At 53.0% G+C, this 16,500-nt stretch overlaps 9 protein-coding genes across 9 annotated transcripts; 4 read left to right on the top strand and 5 right to left on the bottom strand.

The window, feature by feature from the left end:
• Window positions 1–122: 122 nt before the first annotated feature.
• On the top strand, window positions 123–857 carry AA0111_g6521 (hypothetical protein; the record flags this gene model as incomplete). Its single annotated transcript, XM_028652753.1, has 1 exon — window positions 123–857. One exon carries the CDS (start codon window positions 123–125, stop codon window positions 855–857), a length of 735 nt encoding a protein of 244 aa, XP_028505790.1.
• Window positions 858–1,225: 368 nt separating this feature from the next.
• Window positions 1,226–2,361, top strand: AA0111_g6520 (hypothetical protein; the record flags this gene model as incomplete). Its single annotated transcript, XM_028652752.1, has 2 exons — window positions 1,226–2,153; window positions 2,201–2,361. 2 exons carry the CDS (start codon window positions 1,226–1,228, stop codon window positions 2,359–2,361), a joined length of 1,089 nt encoding a protein of 362 aa, XP_028505791.1.
• A 457-nt stretch (window positions 2,362–2,818) lies between these two features.
• AA0111_g6519 (Aromatic-L-amino-acid decarboxylase) lies at window positions 2,819–4,435 on the bottom strand (the record flags this gene model as incomplete). The annotated part of the gene is made up of 2 exons (XM_028652750.1): window positions 2,819–4,338; window positions 4,387–4,435. The coding sequence occupies 2 exons, from the start codon at window positions 4,433–4,435 to the stop codon at window positions 2,819–2,821; spliced, it is 1,569 nt and encodes a 522-aa protein (XP_028505946.1).
• A 553-nt stretch (window positions 4,436–4,988) lies between these two features.
• On the bottom strand, window positions 4,989–6,755 carry AA0111_g6518 (hypothetical protein; the record flags this gene model as incomplete). Its single annotated transcript, XM_028652749.1, has 1 exon — window positions 4,989–6,755. The coding sequence occupies one exon, from the start codon at window positions 6,753–6,755 to the stop codon at window positions 4,989–4,991; it is 1,767 nt and encodes a 588-aa protein (XP_028505945.1).
• A 283-nt stretch (window positions 6,756–7,038) lies between these two features.
• On the top strand, window positions 7,039–8,572 carry AA0111_g6517 (hypothetical protein; the record flags this gene model as incomplete). The annotated part of the gene is made up of 2 exons (XM_028652748.1): window positions 7,039–7,639; window positions 7,689–8,572. 2 exons carry the CDS (start codon window positions 7,039–7,041, stop codon window positions 8,570–8,572), a joined length of 1,485 nt encoding a protein of 494 aa, XP_028505952.1.
• Window positions 8,573–8,728: 156 nt separating this feature from the next.
• Window positions 8,729–9,074, bottom strand: AA0111_g6516 (hypothetical protein; the record flags this gene model as incomplete). The annotated part of the gene is made up of 2 exons (XM_028652747.1): window positions 8,729–8,944; window positions 8,994–9,074. 2 exons carry the CDS (start codon window positions 9,072–9,074, stop codon window positions 8,729–8,731), a joined length of 297 nt encoding a protein of 98 aa, XP_028505951.1.
• Window positions 9,075–10,190: 1,116 nt separating this feature from the next.
• Window positions 10,191–12,016, top strand: AA0111_g6515 (External alternative NADH-ubiquinone oxidoreductase; the record flags this gene model as incomplete). Its single annotated transcript, XM_028652746.1, has 3 exons — window positions 10,191–10,530; window positions 10,585–10,923; window positions 10,971–12,016. 3 exons carry the CDS (start codon window positions 10,191–10,193, stop codon window positions 12,014–12,016), a joined length of 1,725 nt encoding a protein of 574 aa, XP_028505954.1.
• A 600-nt stretch (window positions 12,017–12,616) lies between these two features.
• Window positions 12,617–14,194, bottom strand: AA0111_g6514 (hypothetical protein; the record flags this gene model as incomplete). Its single annotated transcript, XM_028652745.1, has 1 exon — window positions 12,617–14,194. One exon carries the CDS (start codon window positions 14,192–14,194, stop codon window positions 12,617–12,619), a length of 1,578 nt encoding a protein of 525 aa, XP_028505953.1.
• A 1,233-nt stretch (window positions 14,195–15,427) lies between these two features.
• AA0111_g6513 (hypothetical protein) lies at window positions 15,428–16,313 on the bottom strand (the record flags this gene model as incomplete). The annotated part of the gene is made up of 3 exons (XM_028652744.1): window positions 15,428–15,494; window positions 15,545–15,959; window positions 16,022–16,313. The coding sequence occupies 3 exons, from the start codon at window positions 16,311–16,313 to the stop codon at window positions 15,428–15,430; spliced, it is 774 nt and encodes a 257-aa protein (XP_028505948.1).
• Between the last annotated feature and the right edge of the window lie 187 nt (window positions 16,314–16,500).

The raw sequence follows: 16,500 nt of genomic DNA, 5'->3' as shown, positions 1-16,500 counted from the left end.
CATCGTATGGGTCCTTTAGTCACTCGAAACTAACAACTTCATACATAAACTTGCCCGCTTACCCCAACATACTCCACGTAAAGCATTCCCACACCCACAAGACCATCTATACCACCTCCACCATGGCCAACAACAACGACGTAATAATAGCGCCTTTCGAGACCGAGCAAGATTTTAGGCAAGGACAGCACTGTCTTTCCGAAGCCTTTGGTCATCAGGCGAAAGATGCTGTATGGCGGCTGATGACACCAGGCTGGGACACAGACGAGGGACAGAAGAAGCACGCCCAAACCTTGATGAAGCGATGGCAATCCACTACCACCAACAAAGACGGACAACCCAACGCCATCTATCTCAAAGCCACTCTGCCTGAACCAGACAAGCAGGGCGAAAGACGAGTCGTTGGCATGGCCATCTGGAAGCAGTTGTCCTTTGTTGAAGGCTACGGCGATCCCTTTTCCAGCGATATGACTGCTGCTCTTGTCGACTACGATGAAAAGAACCAACGCTTTGCAACACAGATGTTCAATTCGTTATGGAAACGACGCATCGCGTACATGCGCGAGGTCGAGAAATCAGACCGCAATCCTCCAGCTATCTTCACCTTGGATATCTGTGCTGTTGACCCAGCATATTCGCGTCGCGGCATTGCTACCAAGCTGGTCGAGGCCGGCCTTGCAGAGGCAAAGAAGAGGGGTAACTTGGAGTGCACAACAGAGGGTAGTGCTATGGGGAGAGCCGTTTACAGGAGGTTAGGGTTCAAAGATGAGGGTACAGGAGATATTGAGTGGGAGGTCGATGAGGAGTTCAAGACCTGGGACAAGCCACCAAACGTCTTCTTGAGGACTGGTGCCTGATGGGTTACACTGATGGGCTGAGGTATTGTTGACGACCCGCTTCAGAACGCCGTACGTAACAAACATTCTCACATACCAAAATGTCATATCTTAGCCGCGGGCATCTCCGTTGGCGGCTGAACTACTTTCTCCGTAGCTTCTTGCCACTTGGGGAAGGTGGGATGTTGGACGCCGTGTAGGTGGGGCAGTCCGAAGCTACCCCACCAGGGTCTAAACACTCACAATACGTCTCAACTTCCAGTCTGAACAGTCTGCTGTGACTGGTATCTTCTTCAAATTGTCAATATCGCGCTCGAGGCACTCACATACTGTCGCAGCAAGATCCAATAATAGAATTTGACGCGTAGAACGCGTCCCAATTAGCCAGCATGACGATCGTCGACATACACACCCATGTTTACCCTCCTAAATACATGGACCTCTTGCGTTCGCGAACGACCGTACCATACGTTCGAACATTCCCCGATGCACCAGACTCGGCACGTCTCATCATCCTGCCAGGCGAAGATGACCCTTCAACACCTTCAACCTCACGAGGCCGTCCGATTGGTTCAGAGTACTACGAGATCAAGGAGAAGATAGCCTTCATGGACCTGCACAAGATTGACAAGTCAGTCATCTCATTGGCAAACCCATGGCTTGACTTCCTTCCTGCGGAAGAAGCTGGAGACGCAGCGAAGAAGATCAACGACGATGTCAACGACCAGTGCTCACAGTACCCCGGCCGATTGTACTTCTTCGGCACCCTCCCACTCTCCGCATCGCCCGAAGTCATAACTGCCGAGATCGAAAGGCTGAGCACACTCAAGTATGCACGTGGTGTCATTATGGGAACTTCTGGTCTTGGACAAGGTCTAGACGATGAGAACCTCGACCCTGTCTACGCAGCACTGGAGAAACACCAACAACTTATATTCCTCCACCCACACTACGGCCTACCTACATCTGTCTACGGACCCCGAGCGAGCGAATACGGACACGTACTACCACTCGCACTCGGCTTCCCCTTGGAGACGACCATCGCAGTGAGCAGGATGCTGTTGAGCGGGGTCTGGGATCGATTCACAAAGTTGAGCGTACTGTTGGCGCATTCTGGAGGTACATTACCGTTCTTGGCTGGCCGTATCGAGTCTTGCATCTTGCATGATGGGCATCTGAAGAAGCATGGCAAGACGCAGAAAAGGAGGGATGTTTGGGACATCTTGAAGACGAACATCTATCTGGATGCTGTCATTTACTCGGAAGTAGGCCTTGGAGCAGCAGTCGCTGCATCTGGATCTGATCGATTGTTGTTTGGTAAGTACATATGCTACAGAGCGTGAATTTGAAGCTAACAATAGTAGGTACTGATCATCCGTTCTTCCCGCCACTCGAAGAGGACGCGAAAGAATGGCATAGTGTGAATGCGAACTACGGAGCTATCTCAAAAGCATTCTCCACAGACGACAAAAAGGCACAAGATGTTCTTGGTGGTAACGCAGTGCGAATATTGAGATTAGACTAGTAATCGCTCAATCTCTGTGCCCCATTCATCTCTTTTCATCTGTTCCCGTGCTACTCATTCCTTAACTCTCGACAACAGCACCGCAAACATAGCCTCAGAATTCCGGCAATGGCTAAGCCATGTGTTGCGCAACAGTAACTATATGATGAGGTGTACGAGGAGGTGCTGAGTGTAGTTGTGCCGTGGAGGAAAGAAAGAGAGGGAAGGGGAGCAGGCGAGAGAGAAATATCTTGAGCTTGGACCTTCTCTAGCACCAGTTATGCTAGTAGCTGACGATGTTTTGAGCATTGAAGGGTTGCGTCGTGAAGGGAAGTGGTGAAGACAGGAGAGGAGCAGGTGGAGCTGGGTGGCGAGCGCACATGTAGAGTGACAGTGAAGATGAATACCTCGGGCGCGATTGAGAAGAACATAAAAGTCTAGAATACCGTCCGCAGTCGTCTTGAATGCTACGTAACAATCAGGCAGCCTTAACATCGCCCTTTTCTTCTGCGACCTCTATCAGCTCATCAAACAACTGCTTCATCCACTTCTCCTCGCTCTTCAAAGTTGCACTGACAACCCTGATGACATACTGGCCACCCACAATGGTGCTTGTCAAGAAGAAATCTCCCTTGGCGTTGACCTTCTCATAAACTTCCTTCGTTCTCTGGTTGACCATTTCTCTATACTGCGCCTCGGCATCAGCATGGAAGTCATTTTGCAGGGCTTCATGCGTCGGATCAGCCTGATTCGCCGCCGCTGCGGCCGACGACCCCATCTTTGGCTTGACCTGGAAAGTCACAAGACCAAATGCCGGTTTCGTAGTCACACTAAACATCTCCGGCTTCTGCAGCAACAAGTCGTGGAAGTACTCTCCAAGCTTGACATGTTTGCGAATAAATGCTCGTAATCCATTGACTCCGTAGCTCCTGAGCACGAACCACACCTTCAAACTCCTGAATCGACGACCCAACGGAATTTGCCAGTCTCTGTAGTCGGTGACAAGGCCTGACTCTGAGTGAGGGTTGCGGAGGTAGCTAGGCGTGATACTGTACGTATCCATGAGATCTCTCCGCTTCTTTACGAAGAAAGCTGAGCAATCAAAGTTGACAAGTAACCATTTGTGCAAGTTGAAGTTGAAAGAGTCAAAGGACGCGAGGGGCGTGCATAGATGTTGGTATTCTGGGCACACAAGAGCGGAACCGGCATATGCGGCATCGACGTGGATCCATAGATCAGGGAACTCCTTGGCAAGTGCGGCGATACCCTCCAGGTCGTCGGTGGCGCAAGTTCCCGTGCTACCAATGGTTATGGTAAAGTAGAATGGCTCCAGACCCTTCGCACGACACTCTTCGATCGTTTTGCGGAGAGCAGAGGCGGTGACGCTGAAATTGGACTCCTTTGACGCAGGGACACTGCGGTACCTCGTTCCAGCTATGACCGCAGCCTTTTGAGTGGAAGAGTGTGCATGTTCAGAACCTAGTGCAACGAGTTTCCCACGAATGTCCGCCGCCTTGTCCATGCGTTCTTCGCCTTCGGGCATATCGCCGAGCTTACGGCGGATGAGGCGTTCGCGGGCGGCAACGAGGGCTGTTAACACGACTTCACTGGCTGTGCCTTGGATGATACCTCCACCCTCGCCATCGCTCAAGAATTCCTTTGGCAGGGCGATGAGCTTAGCTACCCAGTCCATGACTACGGTTTCGAGTTCGGTGATGGCGGGTGAGCAGATCCAGTTGAACGCTGCGGCGTTGAAAGCACCGCTGTACATGTCGCCGATCATGGCTTCGAAAGATGAGTTACAAGGAAAGAAAGCCATGAATTTGGGACTTTGCCAGTGGGTGAGACCTGGCATGATGACGCGGTCGATATCTGCTTGAATGGTTTCCCATGATTCGCCTTCTTCGGGGGTGGATGATGGAAGGAGTGGGCGGAGGTAGCCTGGCTTGACGGAAGGCAGAACTGGTCGTTCTTCCAGGGTGTCGTAGTACTTAGCGACTTGTACAGCGTTAGTAGATGCTCTTACACACGACAGAAGTAACCTACTCTCATCAATGGCACCTTTCGCCGCGTCTCGAAATTGTGAAGAATCCATTGTGGGGTAGTAAGGCAGAACTAATAATGCTGAACTAATCACGGGGAAGATAAATGTAGTAATCGTATGATCTATAGTCTATGAGTCTGGAGATCGAACGTCGTGTACAAGAGATATATGCAGTGTTAGCTCCAACTGTTAGGTTTGTGACGCTAAAATGCGAATGTCCGATGTCGCTAATTCCGCGCGAATTGCCATATTGGGTAAGGACGTTGTCTATGGACGGAATTGTCGCGAGTCTTTGTATACGTAGATCATGTAAGCTGTAGGGCGTAGGGCGTGAGATTTTTCTACTGTGGATTGCTTGGACGGGGAATCCCTTCTCAGTGGTACTTCTGGTATAGAAAGAAGCCACTCAATGATCGGAGAGGGCTGTTGCCTGCCAGATCGCTCAAGGCAAAATACTAGGGGAATACTATTGGTGCGGAATCTTTTTTTTTGGTAGTCTGAGATGTTGCAAAGTGAGATGCATATCAAATATTGATAAGGGGTATACCTATACGCCTCGCTATGATCATAATCCACTCAACATCAAAACGACTCTTTGTCTTCGTTAGTACCGCTTTGCCACTTCGACACCGATGTTCTCGTCCGCATTCGCAAAACCACGAGCCCTGGGCGTAGATTTGCCTGCCACGTCCTGAGGAGCCTCGCCCTTGTACTCCCATCCGCCGTCCTGGGTGAAGAAGTCGACCTCGTCGATAATGTCCCAAACAACATCTTCTGCAATCTGTTCCTTGTAACGCTCACCAATAGCCCGTAGTTTGCGACCGTCCGGAATCTGCTGCTCGGTTGTACCACCATCGACCATGTCTGTATCCTTCTCGCGCTGCTTGGCCATCTCTTCTGGAGGGCACCAGAAGTCGGGGCCGAAGTTGACCTGCGCAACACCACCATTGAATAGTGAAATGGCTGGCAGGTATCCTACCATGCCGTCGTCGAAACCTGTCCTTGCGCCGGCCTTGATGGCCTCGACTGATGGTATACTGGCGGGCGGGAGGAAGGCTAGGAGGTTCTCAAAAGCGATTCCAACCTCCTCACCGTTCTTGTAGACCTTGATGTGCGAGTGTGGCAGCGATCGTACACTGACATCTTCGTGGTTTGGTGAGGGATGTATCTTGGGTACTGGGCCGCGGTCGTGGTAAGCCTCGACCATCTTGGTGACCTGGTAGTCGAGCTGCTCGAAGTAAAAGTTGCCTTTGTAGGGCACGGGTATGCGATCGCGGATGATGTCGATGGGCCTGTCGAAGGGATCTTGGTTGCTGACAGTGTCGAAGCCATCTCCCAGATCCACAGCCGGGTTGTAGATGCCCTCGACGACTTTGCGATGCATTGATAGCGACGGTAGCTGAATCTCAAGGCCAATGACATCACCTTCTTGAACGTGCTGATCTGTAACATACTCAACAGGCATTGGCTTGCCATGTGGGGGTCTAGCCTTCATGTGCTTGCTCTTTGCGTTCTTGGGGAGTGGTTTGAAGATCTTGGAGGCGCGCGATCGGTGTTGGGCTTCGAAGCGGGCGTCGGTGATGCCGTAGCTGTAGCCATCGAAGCCCACGGGTCCGTCCAAAGGCGCCTCCCGCCTTGCCCAACCCATCCTCACGTGGGGACCAGGCTTTGTCTCTCCCGTCTTGGGGTCGATGGGATCCTTGGGACCATGTACGGGTATGCCTCGTAGCACCTTGACCTCGTAGTATATCCTGCCTTCTCTCGCGACCACATTGCCACGTCCCATGCGCCAGCCCTTCTCTTGAGATACGATAGTTGCGCTGTTGTCGAAATGGAACCACCTGTCGCAGTCTTCGTGGCTCATCCTCGGTCCGTAGGGCCTAGAATCGCTCTGTCTGTAGTACTGTTTGTGGCGGAATAGCGGGTCAGCGACGCAGTGCGTGTACTTGTAGCCCTTCTTATTCCAGGCAATATCGTGCGGCTTCTTCAACTCGGTGACTCCATCAGGCGCATACATAGGATTTGGCTCGTGGGAGAGCAGAGTGCTGTCTTTGGGCGCTTCATAGTCGGATGGTCTGGGCTCAGGAATGGAGTATCGCATGGGCGAGTCCGCCGAGGGGCGCTCCTTCTTGGACGACTTTGCATTTGGGGTGCTCTGTCTTGTGCTCGCTGAAGCTTCACGTTTCTTGATCGTCTCGCGCTTTTCTCTCTGCTCGCGCGCTGGAGCTTTCGGTCTGGCACGGGCTGCCGCATCGGGATTGGGGTTGAGCGGCGAAGAGACGGCAGGCGCATTGTCGCCTTCGAGTGGTCGCCGCATCGGGGGCACAAGTGTGGGCGTGTTGGAGCGCGAAGGGGGGTGTGAGTCAGCCATTCTGAGGGATCGTGCAGCTGCTGGGGAAGGCGCGACAGCTGTGTTGATGGAAGGCGCGACGGCAGGCCCTAGACATGCAGCTTCTACGGCGGGCCGTTTGGTACGCGAATGCACCCGCGCGGAATCAAAATTTAGTGGGGTGTCTGGATTCTGACTTTGTCCAACTTTTTTTTTACTGCTGCGACGCTCGGTACACGTTTTCCCGGAACAGCACAAGTTCACGAATACTTAGGCCAAGTCATTACGCTTTACACACGTCACTCTTTGCGATCACACACCCACGATGCCGAAAGCGCCCAAATCGCCCGGTGTGCGTGACCAGCGACACAACCCTCTAGCCGAAGAATATGCGCCCTCAGACCCATGGAAGAACAAGGCGCCGAAGCGACAAAAGCGAAACAAGAGCGACAAGGAAGACGACGAGCAGAAGTATGTAGACTCCAAGAGCTCGCGCAAAATCCTGGAAATTGGAAGAGAGCTGGAAGAGGAGGATGCGAGGGAGAACAAGGCCCGAAGACCGCAAGAAGCCAACCCAGCCTTTGACTTCGAGACACGCATGGGCGAGGATGACATGCCAGGGGAGGATTTGGTCCAAGCCGAAGACGACGACGACGAGGCCTGGGGCGACGACGATGAGGAGGTGGAGGAGGTTGAGATCGATGCGAACGACCTAGCGGCGTGGAACAAGTTCATACCAACAGATGACAACCCTATCGTGTGGCCCGGCGAGGAGGCGCAACAATCTGGACCAGGCACAGATCTGGCGGCGCTTATTCTCGAGAAGATCGCTGCACATGAAGCTGGAGGCGAAGTACAGCAACCAGAGATTCAAGGCGGTGGTGCTCCAGAAGACGCGATTGAACTACCTGCCAAGGTTGTCGAAGGTACAGCACCCTCGTTGGTTAACCTAGTAACCCTACTAAGCTTGCACAGTATACTCAAAGATTGGCTTGATCTTGAGCCGCTACAAGAGCGGCAAGTTGCCCAAGCCCTTCAAGATCCTGCCCACGATTCCCGCCTGGGAAACCCTCGTCGCCATCACACGTCCTGACGATTGGACACCCAATGCTACCTTTGCGGCCACCCGAATCTTCATCTCCGCGAAGCCGCAAACCGCCCAAATCTTCCTCAACACCGTACTGCTACCTCTGGTACAACAGAACATCCGGGAAACACACAAGTTGAACGTGCATCTGTACAATGCACTGAAGAAGGCGCTTTACAAGCCCAGCGCATTCTTCAAGGGCGTCGTATTCCCTATGCTCACAGATGTCTCCTGCACACAGCGCGACGCCGTCATTGTAGCTTCGGTCGTAGCCAAGATTTCCGTGCCCGTCCTACACTCTGCCGCCGCCCTCCACCGTCTCTGCGAAATCGCTGCCGAGCAAATGTCTTCGGACCCGGATGCCGCTGGCCCCTGCAACATCTTCATCAAGACACTTCTCGAGAAGAAGTACGCCCTGCCTTTCAAGGTCATCGACGCGCTCGTCTTCCACTTCCTGCGCTTCCGAGGCGTAGGTGCAAGCAGCGCCGACGCCATGGACACCGAGTCGGTAGCAGGCGACCTGGGCAACACAGGCAAACTGCCCGTCATCTGGCATCAGTGCCTGCTTGCTTTTGCGCAAAGATACAGGAACGACATTACCGAGGACCAAAGAGAGGCGCTGCTAGACTTGCTGCTCACGAGAGGCCACAGGAGCATTAGCGCCGAAGTACGGAGAGAACTGCTTGAAGGAAGAGGACGTGGTGTTATGATCGAGCCACCTGCTGTAGGTATCGATGGCGACGACACGATGATGATGGCCGTCGATGCATGATCGAGGCAATGTTGGACTCGACTGTCATGAAGATTATGAGCATTTACCGGCGTTACTAGAAAGGGATATCTGCATTTTCCTTATGGGACTTCAATCGATACTGAATATACCCACATTCACATCTTGCACTTCTTGCACTTTCGAGACAACACTCCCTCACTCGCTCTTCACTTCAGCCTTCCCTTTGTAGAATGCAACATACCCCTTGATCCGCTTCATGCTGTCCAATGGCTCCGGGTAGTACCAAGCTGCATCCTTTACTTCGGTCTTGTTGGTTGTGACGGTGTAGTAGCTTGCGTCGCCTTTATAAGGACAATGTGTCTTGGTGTCAGTGGGAGTAAAATGGTTGCTTTTGATGGTGTTGGGTGGAAACTGGGGTGTGTTAGGATCTATGCAAGGATACCTGAAGAGAATATAGTACGTAGATGTTCCCGTCAACGACTTCGTAGGTGTCAGTTTCGGCCACTACGATTCCGTTTACAGTTGCGGTTGCATGAGGCATGTTTGGGTATCGAGTTGGAAGTGAACTGGGTCACGGAATAACGTTTGAATACTTGAAGTTCCAGCTAGGTGGTGAGTGCGTTGCGAAGTTGTGTAGTGGTTTGGAGGGGGAAGTCTATCGATAAGCATGCGAGCGGGGTGAATGCATGGCATCATCATTCTTGTTTGTAATATGAGCTTACTATACACGATGTTGGTCCATGTCTTTCGGTCCCGTCGTTTGCTTTGTTGATGCTCTACGGTAGACGACATTGATCGCCTTGCGTGGTCGTGTGCTCAGAATGTTGCACATGCTGAGTAACGATAAGACAGCTAGGGTATCAAAAAGATACCAGGAGCACGCAACTAAGTGAGTAGAACAAATACGCACAAGTGCAACGAGATATCAGGAACGAAAGGTGGAATTAGTCAATTAGATCCATGCTGGTCCGTGTCGTCTCGGACGATCTAGGATGGATACTGCCTCCCACGGTTGTGGAAAGCGGGTCCGCAAAATCACGACTTCTTCCCGTCAGATATGCAGGTTCGCTGAGGCTCCATGGACATGCGGCTCGGCTAAAAGGCACCGGAAGCCACAATTCATCCCTCCGAGGCGCCGGTTGCCCACTGCAAAAGTGCATGTACATGGCTGACCACCGGAGTCGGTGCCGAGCCGATGCAGCGCAAGACCATGCCTTGTTGAGCTGAATAATGGAGTGCAGAAAGAATCGTGTGTGTGGTGAGTCAACTTGCGAACAGTTTGAGTGGTGTATCGCTGGACGCGGGTCAGAGGGTCAGCCGCAACAGCATTGCGAAATGCAAAACAAAGCGTGGGAGTGACGGGTGATCGGCCTCGACGAACTAATGGTAGCAGTCGGCTCTACAAATAATTCGCGTGTAGTAGGCGTGGACACGGCAGGGCGGGCTTTAATTGGAACAGGGCTTATCTTTTGGCGCAGAAGCAAAGACCCCTGCTGGACGTCTTGGTAGGGTGTTCGTCATCGCTAAGGAAAAAGTTGACTTCCGCGCACTCTGGAACCGTCCTCAACACCTTTTGTTCGCCTTCCCTATCACCTATATCCAGCCATTGATTTCGTGAAGCTCTCCCGTGGCTTCCTCCATCCCAATGGCACCCAACATGAGGCCGCTCGCCGCTTCTGCCAATGTCCTCTCGCAGGTTCAGCTGGCTGGACGCAGGAACTTGAGCACACAGCGCCCGTCGCTTATCGCCAACAGGGCGCAATGGACTCCCCGGCCTACCCAGTATCAGATTGCTCTCCGCCAGTCTGTCCGCCAGCAGTCAAGCGGCGCGCCCAAGCCTAAGCCTAAGAGGTTCCGCCTCCTGCGCTGGACGTGGCGCCTCACCCAGCTCTCCGCCATCGCCGGCCTTGGATACGTCGGATACGGCATCTACGAGACTCGCAACCCCGCCGACCAGCCGCCGCCTGACCCAAGCAAGAAGACTCTGGTTGTTCTCGGTGAGTAGCCATTAATCAATTGTGTATTTCTAGGACGCCGCTGACACGCGACAGGTACCGGTTGGGGCTCCGTCTCTCTGCTGAAGAAGCTCGACACGGAGAACTACAATGTCATCGTCGTCTCCCCCCGAAACTACTTCCTCTTCACTCCTCTCCTTCCCTCATGCACTGTCGGCACCATTGAGCACCGCTCCATCATGGAGCCCATCCGCAACTTCTTGCGCCACAAGAAGGCGCAGGTCAAATACTACGAAGCTGAGGCCACCAAGATCGACTACGAGAAGAAGGTCGTCTACATCAGCGACGACTCAGACATCAAGGGCGACGTCTCGCAGACCGAGGTTCCCTTCGACATGTTGGTCGTTGGTGTTGGCGCTGAGAACGCCACTTTCGGTGCGTCATTTGCCCACTTTGACCTGAACAAAGCTAACATAGAACAGGCATTCCCGGTGTCAAGGAGAACGGTCTTTTCTTGAAGGAGGTCGGCGATGCTCAGCGCATCCGAAACCGCATCATGGACTGCTGCGAGACCGCTACCTTCAAGGACCAGTCTGACGAGGAGAAGAAGCGCCTGCTACACATGGTCGTTGTTGGAGGTGGTCCCACTGGTGTCGAGTTCGCTGGTGAGCTCCAGGACTTCTTCCACTCTGATTTGAAGAAGTGGCTCCCCGAGATTCAGGATAACTTCAAGGTCACCCTCGTTGAGGCTCTGCCCAACGTCCTTCCCATGTTCTCCAAGCAGCTCATCGACTACACTGAGAAGACCTTCAAGGAAGAGACCATCACCATCCGCACAAAGACCATGGTCAAGAACGTCACATCAAAGTTCATCGAGGCTGAGTCGACTGGCCCTGATGGCAAGAAGCAGCTCGAGAAGATCCCTTACGGCCTTCTGGTCTGGGCTACCGGTAACGCTCTCCGACCCATTGTCAAGGACCTCATCAACCAGATTCCCGCACAAAAGGACTCCCGCCGTGGTCTCGCCGTAAACGAGTACCTCGTCGTCAAGGGTACCGAGAACGTCTGGGCTGTCGGTGACTGCGCCGTTGCCAACTACGCCCCCACTGCCCAGGTCGCCGCTCAGGAGGGTGCTTTCCTCGCCCGCATGTTCAACAACATGGCCAAGACCTCTGAGATTGAGGGCGAGCTTGCCGAGCTCTCCGTTGCACAGGAGAAGGCACCAGGAAAGGAGGCGCGTGACAAGGTCTTTGGCGAGATCAAGGCTCTGCAGCAGAGGCTGAGGAGGATCAAGTCTATCGGTCCCTTTGAGTACTCCCACCAGGGTTCGCTCGCCTACATTGGTTCCGAGAAGGCTGTTGCCGACATCTCATGGTTCTCTGGCAACATTGCTTCCGGCGGTACCATTACCTACATCTTCTGGCGCTCGGCATACCTCAGCATGTGCTTCAGCACCCGTAACAGGATATTGGTCATGCTTGACTGGGCCAAGGCCAAGTGCTTCGGTCGCGATGTCTCGCGTGTCTAAACGCCTTTCTTACCATTGGCGTTCCTCCTTTTCTAGAGATTCCCTAAAAGTTCGACTTCCTGAAGGGCAAATGCCATCGACGACGGCGTTGCCAATGTATACAACACACACCTCCCGGCTTTTCTGTACGATTACCAAGACATGTTTTGTATAAGGGTGTGATACCTTCGCAGTAGGGGGGGGGGCTCTTCGGGTTTTCGGTCTGGTTACATTTTCTTGTTGCTAGTCGAGCTCGGCGTTCTGGTGCCTTTTTCCTTGTCAAGGGCGGTTTAGATAGATGTGGTTTCCCCGTTATCTTCTCAAGCAAATCATAGAAACTATGATGAAATAACGGAAGATCCAATTGCAGTATTACCTTGTTCTGAACTCAACCCCTTTCCTTCTGTCTTTCTTGCGCTTAGTGACTGGGTCATATTCGAGAATGGCATGTTTCTGGACATTGATGCATGGTAAGAATAATGATTGTTTCATATGTTAAGATGTGTAGGCATCAATGCTAATGCTCCCAAGAACGCCGATCGTAGATGCAACTATGCAATACATGCCCAGTAATAGGATCCAGCCATGAACTCGATACGCATTGTGAATGCAACTAGCTCACTACCGAGGACTGCCCACAGCCCCATAACTCCTTGGACTTGCATGTCTGCTTGTTCCCAAAAGCGCCCTGGCTTCGTCCAAGGCACTACCCTTCCCTTTGATAGGAATGCTCTTGCTGGAGCTACTGCCAGCCAAACTGGCCGGACTGCTTTCTCTCGGGGAATCCATGGGTGTGTTCGCACGACTCACATTGGGCGTAGCAGCTACACTAACGGCAGGTGCCCAGCCCCTCATCCACCCGCTTACTCGGCGCCAGTGCATACTCCTGCGCACCAGCTTGCCGTGATCGTCGACGGTGATGATGACTTCGTCGTCACGGGGTAGCATAGATCGACCGCGTGGTGCAGCGTCGCCGAAATACCAGAATTGAAGACCAACGGCTGCGTCCATGAGGAGAACGCCAGCTGCGCCGAAGAAGAAGGGTGCCGCGCGTAGAACCCAATTTTCTCGCACACTACCTTGAGGGTCGACCCAGCCAGAGCCTTCGCCGGGTGCGTAGTCGTACCATGCACAGGGGTTTGTAAGCAGAGAAGTCGAGTAAAAGAGGTTACCAAAGAAGGCTGCTGCGAAGAGCGCGGGTGAGAGACCAGCTGTCGATTTGCGGACTTGGTTCATATATAGTTGGGGGAGGCGGGATCCAAGGTAGAGGAATGTGCTCATCCAAGAGAAGACTTTGCCAGCAATGGCTGCAGCGTCGGGCGAACTGGTCGTTGTGGTTGTGTAGGCAGAAAGGCTGCGGGCTCGGACGAGACCTGGGGCGAAGGGACTTATGGGTGTGGCCGTAGTAGGGTTGATGAGTACCGCAAGCATAAGACTGATGTAGATGACAGTCTTGGGTGAAGGCATAGGTGAGCTCGACGCTGCTACCCGTACCTTGGGGTTCGGGGATGCACCAGATGGAGGTGTGTTTTGCCACGACTCTTTAGTGGGCATTGGTGAGCGCGCGAAGTTGGGTATTCTAAAAGTGTCCTTGCCGTTTGAGCGTGGTACATCCTTTGCCCCAGTATCCTGTGTGCTGTTCTTTTTGTCGGAGGGATCTTGGGGGGTCTTCGCGGGGCTAGATGTCTTGTTTGTACCACTGATGCTCATCCCATCCAGAACTTGATGCATAGCAGAGCCGCCAGCGCCCGAGCCGCTGCCAGCCGAACCGCTGCTCCAACGTCCCCAGATGGGCCTCAGAGGCCTTCCGTGATGCAGCATTTCATACCACACCCACTGAGCGCAAAGGCAGCAGTCTACAAAAACGTAGTAACCAGCGATTATGATCTGCCATGACGCCTGCCCAGTGAAAAGGCAACCCAGCAAGTTGGTCACGTCACCCAACAGCCACTCCGTCAGAAAGAAAGCGCTCAGGCCGGATGTCGACTTTAACTTGTGGTTCTTGTATATCTGTGGTAGCTGTGCGAATAGCCATGATATGATGCTACACGTGCCGAGTAACGTAGAGATGAGCGCGAGGTTCGTAGGCACGCAGGTGTGGAAGAAGGCCGAGAGATGGTAGAGGAACTCGTTCGCAGGTTCGCATGTCGGTGGTAACGTGGGTTTGGCTATATGTAGAGGGGATAGATAGGGCGGCATGGTGCCATGTGTCGAGTACGAGGGTGTGGGAGGAAGTCGCGACACAACTTTGTAGGGCTGTGATTTCCGTATAGAGTCAACCGGAACTGCTAACCTGGATGTTTTGCTTATACGTCTTGCTTGTTGCTTCTTCCTCGCGTCTCCGTAGCGCAGGCTGAGTGGTCAGGTGCTGGTTCGGGCTCTAGGTACAGCCACCGAGGTGTGGGTGCAACCTCGTATACAAGACACGCGCAACGTCAGTATCAGAATCCAATGATGAATCTGGCGACCGTGTCTGCAGGCGTAGTTTAAGAAGTCAACGCGTGAGAGTCGCTGTTCAAAGTGCGGCGCTGTGACGTCGTTGATCCGGTCCGTGGCTGATAAGAGTCGGCGTGCAGAACAAGAAGTTACGACAAGCACAGAGAGCGCAGAATGCAGGTAGTGGAAGAGGAAGAGTAGAAGAGAAGGCACGAGACGTCAGCGAAGTGTGACAGAAGACACGGCGCAACGCAGCGGCCGTCAACAGTCAACAGTCATGACTACCCCCCAGCCAACGGTAGACTCGATAGAGGAAGCTCTCCACATGCTAGAGGATCCCCCGGCGGGCTCGCATGACCGATACTGAGCCAAGCGGCGTCTGTTACGGTTAGGGCAGGCATGACGGGAGATCAGTGTGACTTGCGCGGGTGGGATGCGATGAGTGATAGATAAGAGTTGCTTATCTCGAGGCAATCCGCGGGCACGCGACTCTCCTAGCTTACGCTGCATTTCCCCTTGCCGCCGTTCGCGGGCCTTGGCGATGCGCATCATCTCTGCGCGCCCGGCGGAATGCTTGCCGGCTGGCTCGCACCACATTCATATAACATCGCCAGATGCACGCGCATCAGAGATCGGATCAACTTCAATCTGGAGTCGACCTCTAGCGTGTCCTGCATAGTCATAATGCATGCCATCTGCCCCTCCTCCGCCATCGGAATGGGTCTTTCGCTTCGGCCTCCAAGCGTCAACTAATATGCTCCACTAAGATCAGCCTCGAAACGTAACAGAAACCCACCATCGAGCAGAACGAGGGTTCGTGGTGTCTCGACCTTCTTGAGAGTTGCACGTCGGTGAGAGCGGTCCAGACTGGGAAGTGCTAGCGAAAATACGAGAAGAAAGTAAGTCTTGAAATATTATGATTGGAATTAACTACCATACACGTTATTCGTATGTTGTTGAATCTGGGTAACTTTCGCGACATGCGGCACCCAATGTCTAAACAGCATCACCGTCATCCTGGACCCTGGCATATCTACCCTCCTTCTGAGCCTTCCACCGGGGACTGCAATCCGTCAGCACGACTCGGCATGCGACGGAGCCGAGTGAACATACTAGAAGAAGTTCCTGAAGCCCACAATACCAGCAGTCATCGCCGCATATCCACCCAGCAGCCTTGACCAGTTGCCCTCCTGTCCAACAGCCAACGCGACGAGATCGTATACCAGGCAGCTACCAAATATCCAGTCGCTCATGCTGGCCGCAGCTGCGAATCCAACACCAGTGGCGACCTGTACGAGCGAGCTAGGTTCCACGCCTACATAGTAGGCTGCTGATGTGTTGTGAAGGAGATCCAGTACACCGATACCTGCGAATGTCTTCGCAACGATGTGTGTGAGGAAGTTGGGTGTCGAGCGTGTATCGAGCGGTTCGAGCGCTGTAGCAATATAACCGACTTGGGCCAATGTGTTGATGATGACAAAGATATTTGATGTCTCCAAGTTGTTTGAGTTCCAGAAGAACATCCAGGCTATCGCGCATGTCAGTATTTGTTGTCCATGACCAGAGCGATGTTTCAAAGGTAAGACATACTTCCAATGCAAAAGTTTCCCAAACTGTAAACCCACGCAAACTTATTCATCATCGCACACTCCTGTGCATTACCGTCTTGCTTCCACAGCTTCCACAACCAGACCAGCTGGAAGATTTGTTGTGGGAAGAAGAATGCGCCGATGAAGTACGGGTATGGACTGAAGGCGGCAAGGTTCCGGTTATGGATGTCCATCATATTGGGCGACGAAAATATGCCATATTGTTGCAATGCAAAATCATAGATGAAAGAAGCCGGCGCAAGATACCGCACTGTGGATTGTGTATTGCCCATGCTGGCGGCTGTGATAAGATTCGAGACAGTGGTGGTGAAGGTAGAAGAACGGTCACGTGTATGAACGCGATGCAGAGATACGGGATTGCAGATGCGGGATAAGATTGAATGCGAAGGTGTGGATGCTATTGTCTTTGTACCATCTCAAATCGCGTGTGTCGTGAATCGAAGACGTCATTCCATAGAA

Source organism: Alternaria arborescens, assembly GCF_004154835.1.
Source record: "Alternaria arborescens strain FERA 675 chromosome Unknown contig_14, whole genome shotgun sequence".
NCBI lineage: Eukaryota > Fungi > Ascomycota > Dothideomycetes > Pleosporales > Pleosporaceae > Alternaria > Alternaria arborescens.
The sequence above is the reverse complement of the archived record's forward strand: the minus strand, read 5'-3'. Positions and strand labels throughout refer to the sequence as shown.